General features: G+C 36.5%; 2 protein-coding genes across 2 annotated transcripts in view; one reads left to right on the top strand and one right to left on the bottom strand.

Moving 5' to 3' along the window:
• The window catches only part of LOC113059888 (disintegrin and metalloproteinase domain-containing protein 22-like), a 57,381-nt gene extending 37,977 nt beyond the window's left edge, over nucleotides 1-19,404 (top strand). Inside the window, exons 15-31 of the mRNA XM_026228548.1 lie at nucleotides 1,757-1,856; nucleotides 2,191-2,262; nucleotides 2,344-2,436; nucleotides 2,520-2,600; nucleotides 3,036-3,086; nucleotides 3,263-3,326; nucleotides 3,573-3,678; nucleotides 3,941-4,060; nucleotides 4,136-4,304; nucleotides 5,163-5,274; nucleotides 7,479-7,569; nucleotides 8,064-8,117; nucleotides 8,510-8,710; nucleotides 9,875-9,975; nucleotides 10,062-10,128; nucleotides 13,397-13,520; nucleotides 18,880-19,404. Coding sequence (XP_026084333.1) covers nucleotides 1,757-1,856; nucleotides 2,191-2,262; nucleotides 2,344-2,436; nucleotides 2,520-2,600; nucleotides 3,036-3,086; nucleotides 3,263-3,326; nucleotides 3,573-3,678; nucleotides 3,941-4,060; nucleotides 4,136-4,304; nucleotides 5,163-5,274; nucleotides 7,479-7,569; nucleotides 8,064-8,117; nucleotides 8,510-8,710; nucleotides 9,875-9,975; nucleotides 10,062-10,128; nucleotides 13,397-13,520; nucleotides 18,880-18,900 — 1,627 coding nt within the window. The 3' untranslated portion in view covers nucleotides 18,901-19,404. The remainder of the gene's footprint in view (nucleotides 1-1,756; nucleotides 1,857-2,190; nucleotides 2,263-2,343; nucleotides 2,437-2,519; nucleotides 2,601-3,035; nucleotides 3,087-3,262; nucleotides 3,327-3,572; nucleotides 3,679-3,940; nucleotides 4,061-4,135; nucleotides 4,305-5,162; nucleotides 5,275-7,478; nucleotides 7,570-8,063; nucleotides 8,118-8,509; nucleotides 8,711-9,874; nucleotides 9,976-10,061; nucleotides 10,129-13,396; nucleotides 13,521-18,879) is intronic.
• A 2,953-nt stretch (nucleotides 19,405-22,357) lies between these two features.
• LOC113059891 (WASH complex subunit 5) overlaps nucleotides 22,358-22,985 on the bottom strand; it is a 12,815-nt gene continuing 12,187 nt past the window's right edge. Inside the window, exon 28 of the mRNA XM_026228550.1 lies at nucleotides 22,358-22,985. This exon is cut by the window's right edge and continues 788 nt beyond it. The gene's annotated coding sequence lies outside the window, so the exon portion shown is untranslated.

A 22,985-nucleotide genomic window follows, 5' to 3' on the forward strand; every position in this document is an offset into this window, starting at 1 on the left:
TGTAATGGCTTACTGACAGGACGTAAGCTGAAATTCACACCAGCACTCCCAGTGTGTGTTCACCCTCCATCTTGCTGTTTGCTTAGCTTCTCAAATAAGATTTTCTCTCTCCTCAAGTCATGTTTCTGAATTCATATATTAGTCATTGACAGTTTTTACAATGCAAAGGTTTCCTCAACTCCTCCTTTGGACCTCCAAACTGAAATATCATGTGTAGAAGATGAAAACCTGAGAAAAAAAGTGTTGTAATCACCACACAGAGCTAAGCACGTTTTCACTATCAGGAGAATATGGGACTATTGGGGCAAAAAGTCCAAACTTCTGAGTATGAGAAAGTCCTCTGGTTTCGACATGCACATATGATGTAGTTGGGTTGCTTTTGATATATTAATAAATATTCATAATTTCCTAAAAGCTACAGCACACTATCACGGCTCATGATATTAACACTAGTGTCAATGGCCTTTCAGACAGACACACTCATGTCGATCTGTCTCTCCATTGATGGATGTTTTAAGAGGTTTATTTTCCATGAAACCTGCATGTCCGATCTGATCCACTAACTCTATTGTTAATGTGGCAGGATGTTTTGTGTTCTCTGTTTTCCCCCTTTACGTGTGTCTTCCATTTTTAACAATCCTGTGAAAAAGTCTGCAACACTTTAAAATTAATTACCCATGCTCAAACAGGTAAGACCTGATATTCCAGGATGACACTCAGCATCTGGTAAATGAAGAGTAACCACTCACACATGGCATACTGTGAGATATGCACTTATTGATTCTCAGCCTCTGGTTAGGGCGTCCTGAAACTGCATTGTTGCAGAGTGTCACAGATTGGAATAGTGCTTACAGCCTCGAAATGATATTGAGGGCAGCGACCCAGCTGATACAAGCTGAGCAGTGTTCAGCGTTCTCGTACAGTTTGAGCGTACTGCCAAACCTCTGTGTTGACAAGTAGATAAACTGAATCTAGAGGATAAAGACGTAAAAATGAGGAAAGTGTCATCAGAATCAGAGAGGATTCACCTAAAAAGGAAGAATGGTATTTCAGACCAGGGTTTTCCAAACTAGGCTTCGTGGACTGCAGGGCGTTCATAAGAAAAAAGGCATGACTATATGAAAATGTGGTCATGCAGAATAAGGCATTCATACATGTTTTATAAGTACTAATAAGCAGCCAATCTGTAAGTAAGTAATACACTGCATGTCCACCATATTGAAGAGTTAAGCTTTGCCTGTAAATAAAGGGAATTGACTGATTCTTACAATCTATTTTCAACAAATCTGGTTGTTGCCCTCTGCTGGTCTGAATGAAAAAGAGGCAGTTGCCACAGAACCGTTGGTATTTATAGCTGTTGGTATTTCCCTGTAATAATGATAAATTTGCAATAGGAACATCCACTTATTCTTCTACATATGGCCAAAGAAAAATAATTCTCCTCTATTGGTAAGCGCCTCCAGGATTTCCAATCAGGAGTAGCGGGGAAAAAAATGCATATCTTAGTTTATTAATATGATTACATGTGCAGCACTGAGGAATTAGAAGGCTGGAATACCTTAATCAGAAAACAATGTGCATGTAAACGTTTTGACTGTGCTAAGATTTGTTGCTTTTCAGTTTCAGCTCAGTTGAGACTTTGATTAGCATTACAAACACTTTTTTTAATAGCCTGTCTCAGTGGTTGTGTTAAACACAGGGCATGGAAGTAAAGTTAGGAAGTGTGACTCTAGTGCTTTGTGGTTCTCTCTAACAGCTTCTACTTACCCAAGAGATTTTCTGACTGTAACGTGGAAGAGTATCATGATTTCCTGAACAGTGGAGGTGGTGCGTGTCTCTTCAACAAACCTTCAAAGGTAAACCCACTTCAGTTCGGTCTGTGTGTTCATAGCATACAATTTCCTTAGTATGTCACCAAACCCACACAGAATCTGCACTCCAGAACTCCAGCAAAAGTTCCACAAAATTGGACCACTTATAAGTTTTATGCATGCAAAAGTTAGGGACAGAAAGAATTTATTTACATATTTTATAGAAATAGTTATTTTTATTCAGAAAGGATGCATTACATTAATCAAAATGAACAGTTAAGACATTGTTACTAAATAGTTTTATTTCAAATAAATGCTTTTCTTATGAACTATTATAAAAGATATGCTTTTGCTTTATACCTCTTTCTTTGTTCTGTAGCTCTTGGATCCTCCAGAGTGTGGAAACGGTTTTGTGGAGGCAGGAGAGGAGTGCGACTGTGGAAACCCAGCTGTGAGTGATCTTACATCAACATCATGATCACATTAATCTGACACTGCATATGTATTCAGGTTTTTTTCTGTCTTTCTGCAGGAGTGTGCTAGAGAAGGGGAGAACTGCTGCAAGAAATGTATGTTGACTCAAGGAGCCAAATGCAGTGATGGTCTCTGTTGTAAGAACTGTCAGGTATACACTTAGTCGAACAAGAAAACTCTGTAGCCTTCTGTTTGTGCGTGTGACTTTTAATGATCCTTGTGCTGTCTCTGTAGCTGGAGTTTATGGGTGTGCTTTGTCGTGACGCTGTCAATGATTGTGACATACCTGAAATGTGCACTGGTAACTCCAGCCAGGTGAGGGCAATGTTACGTACATCTCACAACACATCATACAGCAGTAGAATAAATTCATCAAAGGAATAGTTTAAAAAAAAGAAAATGTTCTGAACATTTTCTAACCCTCAGGCCATCTGAGATGTAGATGAGTTAGTTTTTTTGCATCTTAATGTTTTTAATCGGTTTAATGGTATGGCAGTCACTTGTATAAACATGAATATATAAGACATAGCTTCTGGTCCAAGTCATTGCGTTATGGGACACAGTATTACATTCAGTGTGCTCTGCTGTATATTGCACACTTCTACAAATCTAGTAAATCATACTGGTATTCTTTGCATACATCAAATTCACATATCCTACTCTACCTGATATACTGACATTTATTTAAAAAATAAGTAAAAAGTGTGCCATTCTAAACCTGCTTTAAAATGTAAAACTCCATATTTTTAGTGTCCTCCAAACCTACACAAGATGGATGGGTATACATGTGAGAAAGACCAAGTGAGTTTTTATGTATCTAAAATGTATATATAGATGTGTGTGTGTGTGTGTGTGTGTGTGTGTGTGTGTATACAAACACACACACACACACTCATAATTTATTATTTATCTTTTTTTATTTTTTTTTATTTTGACATGTCAGTGTAACCTATTTTCCTTAATTTCACTAATTTTAGGGAAGATGTTTCAATGGCAGGTGCAAAACCAAGGACAGACAGTGTAAATACATCTGGGGAGAAAGTGAGTGGCCATTTTGAAATTATTTATATGCTATTACATTATTCATAATTTTTTTAAATAATTTTTATATTTTATATTTAATTTAAATTGTAGCAATTTTGCTTATTCTACAGTAAAATACTGTTCTATTCTACAGTATTTGAGCCTTAAATAATTTTTATTTCAGTGTTAATGTTATTTATTGTAGTACTTATTTCAGTTAGCGGTGCTGATGTAATTATGACGTGTGAGTCTCTGTTTCTAAAGAAGCAACATCGGCTGATAAGTTTTGCTATGAGAAACTCAACATGGAGGGCACAGAGAAGGGCAACTGTGGACGTGACAGAGACACCTGGATTCAGTGCAAAAAACAGTGAGTTTGACTCTCATACTTCACTGATGGGGAAGTGTGTTAACCTTAAAAGTGTGTGTATGTATACTTTATATTTAAAAAATTATTTTATATTATAGAAATTTCTATGAATTTTTCCAGGCTTGAAAATGATGCTTAAAATCACATAATTTCCTAGTTTGTGCTAATCTTGCTCTTATTACTTTTTTTATAATTTATTATGACGTTATTTTAATTTCATTTACTCTATCTAGATTAAGAAGTGTGCATGTGTGTGTTTTAGGGATGTACACTGTGGATACCTGCTGTGCTCCAACATTTCTCCTGCACCCAGACTAGGAGAGTTACATGGAGGTTTGACTTCTTTCTCCGTGGCCCAGCACAGCGCCTCACTGGACTGCAGGTACGTACACAAACACACACTCACTTCAGCTTTCTATGTGATTGATTTTTCCTAACGTGAGTTTGAATGTTTCAGTGGAGGCCATGTGCTGATTGATGGTGACATTGATTTGGGATACATAGAGGATGGAACGGCGTGTGGGACGGATCGCATCTGCTTTAATCACAAATGCCTCCCAGTGCAGGAATTCAACTTCAGCACTTGCCCCGGCACCAACGAAAGGGTGATCTGCTCCGGACATGGGGTGAGGGATTGTGTGTGGTGTGAATTGTGACAGTTGTGTCAGCCACTAATCCAGTTTCAGCTGGAAATATATATATATGAATAAATGAATAAATAATAAGGAGATGATTTGTACTGTTAACTTGTAATTTTCTAATTTATTGTGAAAATATATGTGCCAAATAATCTAAGTGTGGGAAAGATGACCTGACAGCTTTCATTTAAACAGAGAAGCCTGATATTGATAGAGAAAGAAACATCTCTGTATTACTATATACACTATATACACCACACTATCTAAAAGGCACTAAATGTCACATTTATCATAGGCTAATGGGATAATGTATGGTGGGTATAATTGTTGCATTATTCCAAATAAATAGATTATGATCCACGAATAAATGTAAAGAGATTCACAAAAAATCTCATTTGTGGATTTTGTAACATTTCTAGCATTAAAATGCTGAGAATCCACAAATGTGTGACTCCGCCCACCATCTACTCAAGCCAATCAGATAACAGCCACACCTCACTGACCAATCATAGCAAGTTCTTACTATAACCAATCATGTTTTGCTTTACAATAATTGTGGTTTCTTACTGAAATAACTCCATTTATAATATGCATTAGCTCAAATAGGATTTAAAAGTGGCATAAAAATGTATCCAGTTCAAGATGTTTAAAATGTAATTTTATTAAATCATTAGACTGTGTATGAAGCCAAGCCACAGTATATTCTACATGCCTTTGAAAATGCCAGATAAACAGCACTTTAAATCACAGCTATGGGAACAATGCTATACTGGATACAAAAAACCATGCTGCTGTTAGACTTCATTCTATAATTGCTTTGTCTATGTGTGTGTGTGTGTGCTGTAGGTGTGCAGTAATGAACTCAGGTGTGTGTGTGACCTGGGCTGGGCAGGTGAGGACTGTAACTCCACCTCTCCTCTGAGTTACTTACTGGTGCGACCCACAGCCAAAACACCAGGTAGGCCAAATGTTCACCTTTCTTAGTCTTCACATGAGAATGATATGAAGAACCAGTTCCACTATTTGGAGATCTTTTACCCACATGCATTACAAAACCAGCTTATGACATGAATCCAGAAGCAGCAGACATGGCAGTTATGTGCAAAAGCCCCCAGCAAGTGGAGACTCACCGCCTTGCTTAAAGCTTAAAGAATCAGATGTTGTGTCTGGGCATATTTCATTGGTCATTTGTGTAAAATGGATACATATGTCAACTTTACTAGTAATAAAGTATTCTCTTAATCACCAGCAATATTAATGCACTGAAGGATTTCATTTAACCATTTTTATTTATTTAGTGAAAAAGAGTTTAGAATTGATTTATTATTTACAAGATGCTTACATTCAATTAATCCTTACATTTAACATTTTGAATCTACTTGACTGTTAGGTTAAATTTGATAGGTCCTGTTATTGCAGCACAAATGTAAGCTGTTTCAGATAACCATGACCATTAAGATATTTAACAAATATATACAGTACTGCCGCTCCCTATTCGCAGTTTGTATGCAGTATGCAGTTTGAATAGGGCACCAACTCAGCTGTTCAAAAAAAAAATATATTATTATCAACATATATACATAAATACCAAAAATGTGTTTTATTGTGAATGCAGTAGAAAGGCCAAGCGTACGTGATGCTCTATTCCCACATCCGCGCCCTCCTCATGTTTGCGGCTGACTCCAAATGATCATAACTGATAGACAGCTATGCCCAGGAAAAGACATCTGTTGTCCGGCGCCAAGATAACAAAAAGATAAAATGTCTAAGATGAAGCCTGTGCATCACTTTTAGGTACATTCATAATTCTGTGAAACTTTTTGTAATGTTGACGTTAATAACATCTTAATAATATCACCCGCCGCTTCTTCCTTAATATTCTCTCAGAGTTTCCATGTTCCCTTAAGAAAATTAACTGTAATTTCACTACGAATGAAAAAAAAAAATTCTTTATTCAAATAATATTTTTTATTGCACTTTACAACTTTCATATAAACAATTATTAATTAATAATCGTATGGTTTCATTGAATAACACTTTTAAAATACATAATGTAATACAAAATCAAAATTTATGTAAATGTCATATTATTACAAGTGCCTGCAAAGAGCGGCAAAGGGCTGATAATATCTGTTGTTACACTTACAGGATGATCAAATCCTTGTTTAATATTGACCAAATATTTAATTTAAATATCCACTTCATATCATTTTTTTTTCAACAAAAACATGTGGACATCACAACTTTTACAAACATGTATCCTTGGTTTTATCGAAGTAAAACTGCTTAATTTTTTCTGAATGCTTGCGAATATAAAATCAATCAGACAACTGTATTAATAAAGTCATAGCCATAGGCGACTGTCTAGCTACAATTATAATTTGTGAATAATACAGTTTGATTACAACTTATGTACTTTTAAATTTTATTAAAGTTTTGACCCCTTTAACTGTTGCTTTTTTAACTTCCATAATATTTTGGGGAGGGGGCACAACAATACAATTCTGCTTAGTGCACCCATTCGGCCAGCACTGGTCCTGAATATATATTTAAATATATAAATGCTGAATATATCGAGATATTTTTTTTTAGTCTGTTTTTCTTCTGTTCTGTTTTCATGTTCACGTTCAACAGTTCATTCACCACTCACACACATTTCACACGCTTTTAATTTCTCTCTTTTTTTTCTGTTTCATGGCTTTTGTTTAAACGCACTCGTTCTTGTGGACGGGCTCATGTCTTTTGCTGGAGTGACAGTGAGTTTAGATTTGAGTTGCTGTTTGTTGTCGTTCACTCGCCCCATCATTCCTCCGTGTTTCTGTCTTATTGAAAGCTAGCAGTGTTTATCTGCTGTGCTGTGTTGTTATAAACGTTGTCATAAACCCTGTTTTATGGATTTGATTTAAATGGATGCCTTTAACATACAGCCTCCTTGGACAGAAGGAGTCATAAATCGTTATCGAAAACTTTTTTCTGGTTTCTGTCTCTAGCTGTTTTTATTCCAGATTGATCTGGCATGCAGTCAACTGGACAGAATAAACGAAACAAAAAATTAAATTCTGTATCTATATCAGATTAGTCTTGCCATGTCCAGATGATTGCAGGTTAGTTTTGACTTTTAGGTGCCATGGCTCCACATTAAATGTTGTGTTCCTCTGACAGGCATCATCACTACTAACATCATCATCGGGGCAATTGCAGGCTCTATCCTGGTCCTTGCACTGATTCTTGGCATTTCTGCATTGGGATACAAGTGAGTCACATGAATACAGACCCCACAATAGCTGAAAACTTTTTAAGCTTTATTTAAAGGGATAGTCCACCCCAAAATGAAAATTCTAACAACCTTTTACCTTGATATCATTCCAAACTTTCTTGGACTGCACCAAGAAGAAGATTAGCAGAATCTCCAAATTGCTATTTTTAATTTTGTTGAACTTTTGGAGCATAACAGCTTCTACCTTCACATGGTAAAGAGCACATCAGAAATTTTCTAAACAGTTCCTTCTGTGTGCTCCACGGAAAAGAAAAAGTCATACACACTGTACAGGTTTGGAACAAGTGAGGAAGACAGTCATTTTTCGGTGAACTGTCCTTAAACTGGCATTTTGCATGCACTCGTGATTGAAACAGGCATTGTTTACCACATACAGAACCATATACAGAATATACAGTTTTACATTTGTTCTAAGATGTTTTGCACTAATTGTGGTTGTTGCTTTATTCTGTGTTGTCTCCCATGTGAAGGAGCTACAGACAGCGTCAGTATGTGGAGTCAGAAGTACACAGAAGATTCTGTCGGTTCGTTCTCCTTTCTCTTCATTTTCTGAGAGGGTTTTTACAGTATGTGTTGTGTGAGGGAGCTAAAAGTTTCGAATTACTGCTAAGGTTATTGTTATAGCTTATACTTTTTGATTTAGGATTTCAACAAGCTCCCTAACTTATGTATTACATTTGCCACCCAAATGTTTGGGTTTGGGTTTTTTATTATATTTATTAACATAATTTCACATAAATTCTTAAATGCTGATTTGGTATTCACATTTCTTCTGATTATTATCAATGGCGAAAAAAGTTGTTCTTATTAATGGTGTTGTGGAAATAAATTCATGAAAATACACGTATTCATTTCACCCCACATTTTGAATGGTAGTGTACTTCATACAATTTACAAACTTTCTTCATTTTGTCAGTCAAATGCCTGCTGGTGATTACGTGAAGAAGCCTGGAGATGCTGATTCTCTGTACAGTGACATGCCGCAGGGCGTGAGCTCAAACTCTGGCAGCAGCTCCAAGAAGAGGTCTGCCTACCTGTCTCACCTACAGATCAACACCCGCTCTTTCACCGCCTCTATCCCTTCCATCAGCCAAAACATCTCTCTGTTCGGGTTCAGGTGTGCTTCATCTCCATCTTCATCTCCATCGCTTTGCCTCCTCTGCTAACAAATAGTGTAAACGTTTACTTTGAGAGCTCAACAGACTTTATGGAGTTTCCAGTTATGTTTTATTTAAGTACCAACTTTGTCTCAGATTTTTCTGTGAAAATTATAAACTTGTTGGTAACATATTTGATTTGAGGAGAAATGTTAAAGTTCATACTGAGATCTCTGACTTCTTTTTTCTTCGTTGAATCTTTGCAAATCTGAACACATTTTGATACACTGTGATCTCTTGTTAAACTCTAGAGGAGACGTATGTGAGATAACTTATACCTCAGGACAAACATCTCAGAAGTCAGTCACCATTTGAGCTGGATTTAGTCACATTGCAGTCTAGTAGATGCAACTGAGATATTAAAAAGATCTCACGTGTCAAGGGACAGGTCATACTTTTGACTATATATTATTAAAAGTGAAATAATTCCAGTTTTATTTGGCACAGACTTCTTCAAAATAAACTGCCATTCCTTCTACTGGACCTCATTTTTAGTCAAGACTTGAATATTTTTATTCCTTCTTTAATGACTTCACTGCTGCAGGTTTGTGCTATGTCTGTGCTCAAAACTGTCTGTTTGTCTTTCTCTTGGTTATTGTTAAAGTCCTATCAGGCTCTTGTATCATTAATACTGGGACATAAGTAAGTCAGTGTCTTCATGGTGTCCGTCTCCACGATCTCATGCTCATCTTGCTCATTTCAGTGTGTTCTTCCTGCTCATCACAGTGATGCGGGTCATTCCTGCTTTACAGTATCTTTTGATTTCTACTTAAAAATGAATGTACTGTAATGATTTCTAGCTAGACATTTTGATTAAAGGAAGGAGAAATTAAGAACCCCTGAAATATTGCCCAATACATTGCCAGTTTTCCATGATAGTATGCAGCGCACAGATACATGAGAAAAACACACTTAATTGTGTGCTGCTAAAAGTCATCTTAAATAACAGTGAGTTTAATATTTTATCTAATATATTAAATTATGGGAACATTAAAATGTACTGCTTAGTAGGAATGGTCCATGTGACGTCTCTGTCATTTGTCTTCCTCATACATAACCCTTTTAATTTCTGTAACTGCATTTATTGAACTTCTATAAGAATTTCTCTGTTCTTTGGTCTGAAGATCTAATGGTCTGTCTCACTCCTGGAGTGAAAGAATCCCAGATGCCAAGCACATCTCTGACGTCTGTGAAAATGGACGACCCAGGAGCAACTCGTGGCAAGGTAACACACCTATAAATACATCTGCTCATCATGAAAGAGTTTGCATCAGCATTAAAATCATGTGTTCTTCTCCTCTGTCAATGTAGGAAACATCACAGGTACCCGTAAGAAGCTCAAGGGAAAGAAGTTCCGTCCGCGCTCCAACTCTACAGAGTAAGAGATTAAGTGTTGCCACAGTGACGTGTGACATTAATGTTGGATGTTGGACTTTGCCTTGTTTCAGTATTACAGTCTGTAGAAGTCCAAACAAATGAACTGAAACTTTATTTTGAGTGTCTGGAGTAAATGTTGGTTTGTTTTTGGTGTGCATTGATGTGTGCATCGGTTTAACCTCTGGAACAAACAGCACGTTGAAACTGACCTGCACGTCTGTCATCATCTGTATGAACACAAGATACTGTACACTCTGATTCTGAGCTCCGCTTGATGCTCGTTTCTGCACCTCAACTCTCTTTTTTCAAATGCATGTGACAAACTGACTGTGACACAACTAAAACAAAACCCAACATGCAGCTGACCTACACAAATACTACAACTTTATTTTCAAATATTTGTTCAAATCTCAGGCAAGACATAGTATAGTATACTCAGCAGCATCACACTTCTGAGATGTGTTTTAACGTTGAATAGCTTGATGGTTTTGGAAAAGTTCTGCTAAATTTAAAGGAATAGTTCACTGAAAAATCATCATTCAATTATCATGTCATTCCAAACCTGTATGACTCTCTGTCTTTAGAATGTGAACAGAATGTTGATGCTCTGTTATACGAAATCATTTCGTGATCAGAGCCTATTCGTGATTAAGCTATTAAAAATTATCAAAAAAGTAAAGTAGTCCATATGACTCATGCACTATATTCTGTCTTCTGAGGCCATTTTGTATAATGTTAGGAAATTTAAGTGTAATTACTGATTACCTTAACCTCTGCCATGTGATGCAGTATTTTTTATGATTCTTTAATGAGTAGAAAGTTCAAAAGAACAGCATTTATCTGAAATATATGGACATTTATAATGTTACCAAAAATTTTCCACTTTTTTCATTGCATCCTTGCTGAATTAAAGTGTTCAGTTCTGTAAAAAAAAAAGCTTACTAACCCCGAACTTTTGAACAATAGTAAATTGTAAACTTTTGAATATGCACATGTGAATGAGATATTAGTGCTACAGGAAGGGGAAGATTTTCATTGAATATGGCTTAGAGTACTTAATAAGAGTTCTTGTATGGTTTTGAATACAGTGCACAAGTCATACAGAATACTTTGATTATTCTGTTTTTGTCATTTAAATATACACTAACACTAACTAATTTCACATTCATTGTTTTGAAAAGCACATTCTAATTTGTGTTCCATTGAAGAAAGTAAGTCAAATAGGTTTGGAGCGACAAGTAAAATGATAAATTTGACATTTTCGAGTGAACTGAGGTCAATTGGATGCTGATGTTTTTTGTAGTCATTATTTTTTTCTGTCCTGCACCAACCATAAAGTGAAAAAGCTTCATGATATCTGTAGTCTGAGCTGCTGTCTGATCTCTCACCTGCATCTTGGATCGTAAAGAATTTCAGTGCTGCTGCTGTCTTTTACCAACGTCCTTCTTTATCCTGTTTCTCCTATCTCTCCTGTTCTTTCTCTTCTCCCCTTACCCTTCCCTTTCTCTATCTCTCTGTTCACTATCACTCCTTCCCCATCCTCCTGCAGGTATTTAACCCCTTGCGTCAAATCAGAGTATTATGTAACTAAATGGGTAGAAGATGTGAATAAAAACACTGAAGGACCTTATATTAGGTACAATAACATCAGACTGCATTATATATCTGTCTCCTATTCATCAGTTTCCCTCCTCAGTTGTTCGTTCCCCTGACCAAATATTATTTTTCAGAGATGAGAGCTGAGTGCTAGGGTTTGAAGATCACTTGCTGGCAGAAACGCCCCCGAATCCTCTCAAAAACCAATATTAATTTCAATGTATTTGTTTCTTCTTGTCCTTTATTATTCCATTGCAACAAGTCATCAACAGATACACTAGAAATTAAATTGCAATGTCACATATTAGAAAAAGTTTTTTTTTAAAGTAGTGAATTGTAAATGCATGAACATTTCTACAGTTACAAGAATCAACAGTATATCCAGTGTTTTGTAATCGTAAGTCATATATGTTTGTCCTTAGAAATCTTCCATTCATACTTCACAGTACAGTCATTTAACTGATCGCTTGTCTTTAAAGGAAGACAGAAGGCATTTGATAATCAGTACGTCATTTGAAACATCAAAAAATCATGGGATGCAAGTATCCAAAAATGCCTTTCATATGATCATCTCACAAAATCAAGAACATGTTCTGATGAGATTTGAGTCCAATATCAACAGAAATAATTTTTCACATTTTTAGAACCATTAATTTTTTGTTACATTGTGACATTATTTTAATGACAAAAAAAGGACATTAAAAAAATCTCAAAATTCTCATTATTGTAATGCAAATAAAAATTAACAATAAATAATTAATTTAAGAATCCAAATTCTCTTCAGTGTAAAGCAAATATACATTGTCGTTCCTTTTTACTACCTTTAATCTATTTGAATTTAAATAAAAATATAACAGTAGTTCTTTCAGTGTAGTACAGTTAAAATTACTATAAATTAGAATCACCAGTCAGTTACAATGATAAATTTTTCAAGAAAAGTATCTTAAGACTTGTCACTGTGCCAATGATCACGTTCCTTTATGGGTATATATTTTATATGTCATTATCATATATAACATAATTATCTAATTAATTTTCTGAACATAATATTTTCTTTTAATATTGGACTGAAATATAACTAGGATGTGTTTTCGTGAGATTCACTCAGGTTCTCTGTGTAGGTTGTGTTATTTTTGCATCTGTGTGTTAACATCTAAAGACCAACCCACTATCATTTATTGTAGTTAAAGCTCTGTGTATGTGTAATTGTAGTTTTTTGGTTTATTCCTCCTCCACTGCTCTATACCTCTCACACTCAGTGTCCCTCTCTGCATGCCGGCTTCTGCTTAACGTGTGTCGTTCTGCACTCTGTGATGTCATCATCATGTGGCTCACATAGTCTCTGTGATAATGATCACATGTGTTTGTCCTGATCACCTCATCATGTCCGCCATGTTTGTAAGCCCACATGACGCGGGGTATGTTTGTTTGTTAAACATCCCAACAGCACTACATTGTGCTCGCAGTATCTGCCCAGCTTCACTCTCCAGTATGAGACAGTGGGTATTTTTGTGGCAAGGACTGATGAAGTTAGTGATTTTGGATGATGGTTTGCCGTGGAAACACTCCCTCTGACCTCTTCAAGAGGTCAAAGGTGACAGCACCATGTTTGTTAACGCTAGTATCCAGTTCAAACACAACAGTACTAATGTCTCATATCTCCATACCCTCAGGACATTGTCACCCGCCAAATCGCCCACTTCTTCAACGGGATCCATTGCCTCCAGCCGGAGATACCCCTACCCCATGCCTCCCCTTCCAGATGAGGAAAGAAAGGCCAACAGACAGAGTGCCAGGGTAAGACTTACCATCAGCGTCAGCGTCACTATAATACCATAAGCACATCATTTAATTATTTAGAAACATTCCTCAGAACAGTGATTTAGCTTTTGTTTCTCAAGGGGGTTATTACACCACATTTTCTGCACAATGTGTAACTTTAGAGTTTTTTCTCAAGATGATCAGTTCACTAATGAGGAGAGCATTTGAAATACTGCTTCAAGAAACTTTGAAACATTTGCATGTTTTGAATCAATTTCAGGTTTCAGAACTTGTATCAAACTTTCAAAATTCCAATAGTTTGCCACTATATGGCGTCAGGTTATCATACAGTAGTTAAGTAAAAGCTTTGTTTTCCCTTTGCTATCATGCACAGATCATATGAAGCACTGGGTGCACAGATACCCACAAGCCTGGGGAATCAGGGTATCTTCCGTCCATTCCAAATCCGTTTCCAATTAAAAATCAGAAAACGAAAGACTCAAGAGGATTCAAGTGAGAGAACATGAATTCAATAACGAGAAATGGAAAAATGTCTCATTTATTCATTATTCCATCTAGGTAAACAAACGGAAAATGAGTTTTTGACTTGATTTCTCATTTTGTCGTTTGGGGTTTAAAAAACGGTTTATGGCTTCAATATTTCATACGCACTTGTGGGCGGAGCTGAAATGCTCCTTTCATCTGATTGGTCGAATCGCTCCGCCTTCAACTCGGTCTTACATTCTTTCAGAATAAGAGTCTTATAAGAGTAGTGTCTGAAACCACCGCTCACTGTTAATTAACATAATATTTGAGTCAGATGTTGCTGCGCACATAATTCGTGCTGCTTTGACTTGCAAGTCACGCCTTTAAATTATTTCTAGGTTATAGTATTGTATGAATATTGTCCCACTGTAAATACAGTGCAAATAGTTTTGTCTCCTTGGATAAAAGTGAAGTGGAAATAAAAATCAATAATAGACTGAACAGTTCCATGATAATATGTCTGTAACATTTACCACTCTCATCTTTTAAGTCAAAAGGCACTAGGTAGGTGTGTGTGTGACATTAACAATTTATTTGGAAAATTAATATAGTTAAATTTATGAAATAAATTAGTAATATTAGTTTTATTCCATACTAAATTGAATGGTTTTTCTTTTAGTCTTCTTTGTTGGCCTTGAGAAAGCCGACATATATTTGAACATTATTATCATTTATTATGAGAGTAATTGACAACGACTAAAATTTTATTGTTTCACCAAATTCAGCTCAGATCTTCAGACTCGTCTGACTCGTTGCTGTAACTGCATGGTCAGACTTTCTCCTTCTCAAAAAATCCTAGTGACTTTCATTATCTGAGCAATGAAGGTCTTACACTTAATGTCCATTAGATTACATTTACGTAAGTTTAAATATCTAATAATACATTAATTTCATGTGTACTACCATGAATATGCCGTATCTGTGTACAAGAATAAACTTCACACTTCAAGCTGTACTTTAAAACTTCCCATTCTGGCTTTTTCAACCTACCTCCAAATTTATTTTAAGACATTTTTTATTCACACTGGTTTATGCATTTAATGTTTGTCCATCTGGAACTTTTATTTTTCATGAGCTGTACATTTTAAGATGTCCTCGGTGTTGATAAATCACATGCACTGAATGTAAAGAGCTAATATCAGGACTCTCAGTCCTACTCCTAGATGGCCAGTGTCCTGCAAAGTTTAGATACCCCAAATAAACAGACCTAAGCTAAGCAAGGTCTTCAGGATCAGTAGCAATGTCCAAGCAAGTGTGTTGGAACTGTACTCTGCAGAACATGGTTTTCCCGGTTCAGGACTGAGTTTTAAATCTATAAATGCATTTGTACAGTTGGGTGTCTGCATGCAGAGGTGTACTTCAGTAAGTACAATGTAAACTGTAATCTATAAAGAAAAAATCTTCAGATCAGCATTTAGGCCACTGCCTTGAGGTCTCCATCCATCGGTCAAAACAGACCTCGCACCCCACCATGCTCCTGCTAGCTGTCAACATTAACTGCGGCTGGTGCCAAATAAAAATTATTATGTATCCCTTGTGCATTGTTCAAATTCACTACCCTTTCGTTATGTTCGGGATGAAAACATCCACTCAATTAAACTGCTATAAAAATGTATCAGATAAAAATAAATTTTCAATATTTTTTTTTGCATAAATCTATTAATCAACCTCAGTCCTAATCAAAACTACCAAATGTTTTTTTTTTTAAATCCAAGATTTTAACTCTTTAATTGCCTAGTTCATAAATGATGTCACTGATTTGGGGGGGGGGGGGGACGAACAAAATTACTTATTTTCAATATAAAAGTAATTGTGGCTGGATTTTTTTTTATCACAGTCTTGGGCATGTCAAAGATTAGAAACAAGATTGGCTTTGATGTATTTTTAGTTTTTGTGCAGCATTAGATTTATTAATTTTTTTCCCTAATTTATTGTTGGTGGCTGTTTTTTGCTCCATTGACTTCCATTATAATGACACTTTTGATTGCAAAGCCATGACACAAAATCATGCATTCTTGATTGTCTGTGGTTTTCCCTTTTGGGAAGAGGTAAAATTTGTTATTTTTACAGTTGATCACTAGGTGGGACCATCAACCCTTTAGATAGGCCTGTGCAAAAAAAAAAAAGCTTAGTTTCTGACTTGTATATGAAGCCTCATCCCGAACATAACAAAAGGGTAGTGAATTTGCCCACAGTGTACTGTTGATTTTTGAAACTTTTCAAGCATTTTCCCAAAATATATGTCAAAATAAGATTTTTCACCAAAAATCATTCCATTAGCTGAAACACAGAGAAAGTTGTGGCCAAAATAAGGCTCAACTTCTAGTGGACGAAAACGTCCCCAACAACGCATATGGGGTATTATGTAACAGCAAGTAATTTGTGCAAGTACATTTGACTTGCAGTTTTCCAAAACATAATCATTTTTATTTGGCACCAGCTGCAGTAGTTAATGTTGTTTTCTATTATACAGTTATCATTTGGCTAAGGTATACCCCCTCCCACCCCATTTATCATTGAAGAACCTGTGTTACACAGATATGGCATATTCATGGTAATGTTTTTATTTGTCATTTAAACTTATGTAAACAGAAATCCTGTCTCCCCCTCTAGTGGTCCTTAAGTGTAAGACCTTCATTGCTCAGATAATGAAAGTCACTAGGATTTTTTGAGAAGGAAAAGTCTGACCAGTTACAGCGACGAGTCAAACGAGTCTGAAGATCTGAGCTGAATTTGGTGAAACATTAAAATTTTAGTCGTTGTCAATTACTCTCATAATAAATGATAATAATGTTCAAATATATGTCGGCTTTCTCAAGGCCAACAAAGAAGACTAAAAGAAAAAACATTCAATTTAGTATGGAATAAAACTAATATTACTAATTTATTTCATAAATTTAACTATATTAATTTTCCCAATTAATTATTAATGTCACACACACACCTACCTAGTGCCTTTTGACTTAAAGATGAGAGTGGTAAATGTTACAGACATATTATCATGGAACTGTTCAGTCTATTATTGATTTTTATTTCCACTTCACTTTTATCCAAGGAGACAAAACTATTTGCACTGTATTTACAGTGGGACAATATTCATACAATACTATAACCTAGAAATAATTTAAAGGCGTGACTTGCAAGTCATAGCAGCACGAATTATGTGCGCAGCAACATCTGACTCAAATATTATGTTAATTAACAGTGAGCGGTGGTTTCAGACACTACTCTTATAAGACTCTTATTCTGAAAGAATGTAAGATCGAGTTGAAGGCGGAGCGATTCGACCAATCAGATGAAAGGAGCGTTTCAGCTCCGCCCACAAGTGCGTATGAATTATTGAAGCCATAAACAGTTTTTTAAACCCCAAACGACAAAATGAGAATTCAAGTCAAAAACTCATTTTCCGTTTGTTTACCTAGATGGAATAACGAATAAACGAGCCATTTTTCCATTTCTCCTTATTGAATTCATGTTCTCTCACTTGAATCCTCTTGAGTCTTTCGTTTTCTGATTTTTAATTGGAAACGGATTTGGAATGGACGGAAGATACCCTGATTCTGGGGCCACATTCACAATTTAAAAAAATAATAATTTAAAAAGGTGTTCACACTTGTATGGAAGCATATGGGTAGCAATATTCAATTTGGAATTTAATATGCAAAATGACAATGCAATATGTAAAATGGCAATGCATTTCTGTATTTAAATTTACATTTACAACGTTTGGTGCAAAATGAAAAAAAGCAAAAACTGTGGCAAAATTATCATTCAAATGCTATTTTTCTTAATTGCATTAACACTCACAGTCAAGACACTTACGATTGCATTTTCATTCAATGTCCCGCAACGAATGTAGCAAAATTCAATATGCACATTGAAAATGCATTCCGAGCCGATCACATGTCCACCCCCTCGTGCCATGTCAATCACTACATGAACAAGGCGGGCTTGCAGTAGGTCAGAGACTCAAGACTCAAGAAGATTCAAGTGAGAGAACATGGACAAGGCTCGGTCTTTTCATTCTTTCCATTCCAAATTAAATATTGCTACCCATATGCTTCCATACACTTGTAGTTCGATTTTTTTGGTTCTTTTTGTGTGGACCAAAATTGTCAAATGATATATATTCAAAATATATACACCCCAAACAAAAGCTTAGACGACTTAAAGGATCTATCTGCTCATCGTCAAACACACCTAATGCCATCTTCTGAACTAAGCACACTCATTGTTGTGTACTTATTATTTAATTTTGACCTCCTACAAACTCACAGAGAGCTCAAAAATGGCATTTTACCTCCTTGTTGCTCCACATTTGCCCTCTTTGCCCTCTCATTTTGTTTCGGATACAAAGCTCATTCTGCGTCAAATCAGGTTGCATATCATCTTGTCATTACTTCCTGTTTTTGGTTCCTTTAGAAAGAAGTATTTGGTCCATGTTGGGTTTATATTTCATTCAAACTGCAACAGGGTTTGTTTAGAACTGGACCAGGACCCATCTTTTTAGCAGTCTCGGTCCACACCAAGGTACGGATGGCAGCATTCACACTTGTCATATTTGGTTTGATTAAAACAAACCCTGGTGTGATTGCTCTGTTAGTGCGGTTTAATAGAATAAGTGTGATCGGCGCCGTCCGAACCCTGGTGCACACCAAACAAGCGGACCAAGACCACTAAAATGAACTCTGGTGCGGTTTAAATTAAATATGAATGCAACACGGACAACATCTAGACTTTGACGCCAATTGCACATTACTGTAATAATCATTATGAGCATGCATTCTTTTTTCAACATGACTGGCTTGAATAGCATGTGTTCATTTTGTCTGTGCATGATCTGTTTCAGCTGTGGGAAACATCAATATAAAAGAACTCCTCGAAAATGGTCTGCAAACTCCGTAAAAAGATTTTCCTCCACTTTTGTATGAATGAGAAAATGAAATAAGAAAATAAGGAATTCAAATGGAGAAACAAGGGACAAGTGAATGGAAGAATTGGGCGTGGTCTTCTCTGATCTCTGTTCAGCATTTTCGGTATGGAGCCATCCCACCCTTGACATTGAGGAACATGGTATCAGATTCCCATTCCTGCTGTCATTCATAAACAGGACTCAGGAATACAATTTCATCACAGGACAGTCCCGGAATGGCAGCCGTGCTAAGCAGAAACAGATACAACAGCAGCCACTTGTGCCCTGGATAAACCCCGCCCCCTCTTGTGACCCCACACATGCCCAGTCCCGCCTCCAAACACATGCTGTCTTGTGATTGGTGCCCTTGTTGCCCGGTTCCAAGAAGCTCATGCAGGAGCAGGAAGTTAACTATTGTTTTGAACGCACGCTGTCACTGTAGAACCTACTGCTGCATGCATGAGAAAACGTGTTTATCGATTCCTTGTAGTGTTAACGGTGTACAAATGTTTTAAGATCTTTCACTCAAGGGTGCCGCATGTATTGAAGGACAGCTTCGTAGGCTGGTAAGATTCAATCCCATCTGAAACCCCCACGTCCACTTCACCAGAATATCATCCGGGTCCGTTCATGCAGTCATCTCTTCTCAGAGAAGTTTGTACATATGTCATATAATTCAGAGTGAAATGTGAGTTTTAATGTTTGTCTGTGCAGAGCGTGGTGGAACTTCTCTTCTGCTTTAGAGTGTCTGTCCCGTGATCGTCTTTCTAAATTTAGAGAATTCATCACAAGCCTAGCACACGCTACAAGGCAGAAGCGCCATTTCATGATTTCTGCATCAGTCCCAGGTCATAGCAGTACATCCAAAATCTTCTACTTCAAATTGAGTAGTTAAAGATGTTAAGATCAATTTGAAAGTTGTGACAACTGGAAATAGCTATGGACTACCAAAGAGAAGTCTGTCGTTTTTAATGGAAGCTTGCTTCTGTCACAGAATAAAACAATTAAAAAAGTTAATTACAACTCTGCAATTCTGGCTTTTATTTATGTATTTATTTATTTTACTCAGAACAGAATTGCAAGATAGGCTGTAAAAGCTTTTTCTTGCAAATCTGAGTCTAGAACTTGCAATTGCAACTTTTCTATCAGAATTGTGAGATTAATTCTGTGGTGGAAACGAACCTCCAAACATCTTGACTAAACATTACAAGGTCAAGAGAGAGACAGAAGTAATATGAATGGATGAATTGTTCACAATAGCATACACCATAGGTCTTCAGTCGTGCTTCTGGGAACCCACTGTCCTGGAGAGTTTAGCTCCAACCCTAATCAAACACACCTGAACCAACTAATCAAGGTCTCCAGGATCACTTGAAAAGTCACAGGCCAGGTGTGCTGATACCAGAGGGGCAGGGTTTCATATTTTATTGAAGCAGCCCTAGGCGACGCCATTGGCTAGCGGACCCCCACCTGCTGTTAGCATTCCATTGACTCCCATTCATTTTGGCGTCACTTTGACAGCGAAATAACTTTACATCTGAGGCGTTTAAAGACTCCATTTGTCCATTAATTATTTCTAAAGAAACACGAAAATGTATAAAAGGCTCCATTACCTTGTATCTTATGGTATGGTCCCGTAGAAGCATTTTTTGTAAAAAAAATAGGCTAACGATTGCATCATAACCTGCAAATCTCTGTTGCACAGTAAAGATATTACCATATGGACAGGAGGAGAAGCTCGCAGACAATCTTTTACTGTCTATGAGGCAATCGGGGGTTCGTGGAGGCATAAAGTCCAGGGATAGAGATAATTAATCAGAATACTTACCAAAATTTGCTCCTGTTCACGCTCGCCTTCTCTGCAAGATTCGGTGGGTGATTCAGATTTCTCTTGGCACAGTGATTAGAAGACTTACAGGTTGCTCACGTGACATCTACGTCATCAAGCTCGGTTTGAGTCTGCGCAGTACGCCCGACCCCCAGGAAGTGCACGCTTCTAATTTACATCATTTTTCTCTGTTGAATCCAATGGGGTCTCTGTGTCCATTTTTTTTACTGTCTATGGCTGATACAGGTTGGAAAGAAACGGCAGGACAGTGGGTCTCCATGCAGGAGCAGGGTTGAATACCTCTGCCACACATTAAAACAATAGATAGGATGGATTTAACGATGACTTTCAAAATCTGCTGTAGTGTCTACATAAGTTGACAAATAATGGTGTCAGTTTCAAAGTCCTACCATGCCAACACATGAAAAAATGAAATGAGCTTCTTCATTGTAACGTGCACGTAGTCTCTTTTGTGATTCAATCGAGTTTTTCCCTCATGCTCACAGCAGAATGTAATTCTTTCATTTACTTATAGTCTTCATCTCACATTATTTATAATTATCTCGTAAGTGTAAGGAATGTGATTTTAGCTGATTGTTTTTGGCATAGTTTTTTGTTATACATGCTGCAATCATGAAACAACTAGAACAGATTTGCGTATTGTCTATCCAACTTATTTTATTGTAAGTGCAGGCGCTGCCATTTTTCGCCAGTGTGTGAGGTTTCCGGTCTGTTATGATGTTACTGGTGCTTTAAAAAAGAATTTTAAAGTTTTACAGTTAACTGCATTTTGTTATTCTTCTTGTTACCTAACCATTTCACCTGATGAATCAGGACTCTAGCACATTTGCAAAAAAAAAAAAAAAAAAAGCTTGCCTCCGCATTGATTTTAGATTCAATATTTAAAAAGTAATTTTCCCATTGTAAAATAAGTTGGATAAAACTAACGCAAATTGCAAAAACAGAAGGCAATAAATGGCTGCTGAAACCCCGGAGTAAATTAGGAGGTTTTTTTAACACATCCTCCCTGAATAACATGCATGTAGACTCGCTGTTATGAACCCATAATCACAGTTTTCTGATTTAGTTAGACGTTTGTTAATGGCATGACGCCTCACACTACAGTTTCCTTCTCGTCATATGATCATCCAGTCTTGATAGATTGCCTACTTCTGGTCAGAATTGTATTAGTAATGGCAGTTTTCATCTGTACATATAGGCTAGTATGCTGTGCATCGGCATTGATTTTTGCACTCTGCCTGTAATCCACGAATAACGTCCTGTAACATCGCCATGATGCATATGAAGTATTTTTAAGGTGACTTTGTAACGTCTTTCCCTCCTCCAAAGTATTACTACTTGTACATATTTAACCCCAACAACAATTAAGTGCTTTAGAATGATTAATACCGCAAAAGGTTTTGTGCAAACTGTTTATTTCATTAACAGGCCGCCTTTGTACATCAAGTGAAACATGACGACTTTGTGTTTGTATTTGTAGTTTACACATAAAATACCATCAGGAGACTTGACTCACACAACGAACATGAACAATAACTCAGTATTGTTTATTTTCGTTTATAACAACTGTCCATCTGAAGCAATACTCTCTGCTCACTGTGACCCTGGCCTGTTCGAAACAAATGCACACTCGATCTTACTGGAATAAACGTGTCTGTCAAAACCGAGTCAGATGCTGGTCGTTTTAATCGATTCATCGGGTATCTCAGCACATTGATCCCTGATTGAAGTAAGGAACCAAAATACCTATGAATGTATTTAAGAAAAATCATATTTTCACACATAGCTACACCCACTCTGAGATCTATAGAAGCCTATTTTCTCCACAAGATTAATAATAATAATAATAATAATAATAATAATAATAGTGATTGCCCCCCCCCCACCCCACAGAATTTTTATTTAACGTTACTTTCTTAGAATTCAAAGTTTTCGTTAACGTTCTTTTTTCCCCACGATACAGAATAAAAAGTGAAAATTGTAATTTTGTAAAAATGTAGGATTCCGAATTTAAGTGTAGATTTTTTTTTCTCCGCTACAGAAGGAAAGAAAAAAACATTTTTTTTTATGGTGCACTGTTTAGTTTTTTTTTTTCTTAAATTTTTTTAAATGCATTGTTTTATCTAACAATTCTGTCTTTTTTTTTTTTTATTATCTCACCATTCAATGCTTTTTCCTTAGAATTGCAAGAAAA

This window comes from Carassius auratus, chromosome 41 (genome assembly GCF_003368295.1).
Source record: "Carassius auratus strain Wakin chromosome 41, ASM336829v1, whole genome shotgun sequence".
Classification (NCBI taxonomy): domain Eukaryota; kingdom Metazoa; phylum Chordata; class Actinopteri; order Cypriniformes; family Cyprinidae; genus Carassius; species Carassius auratus.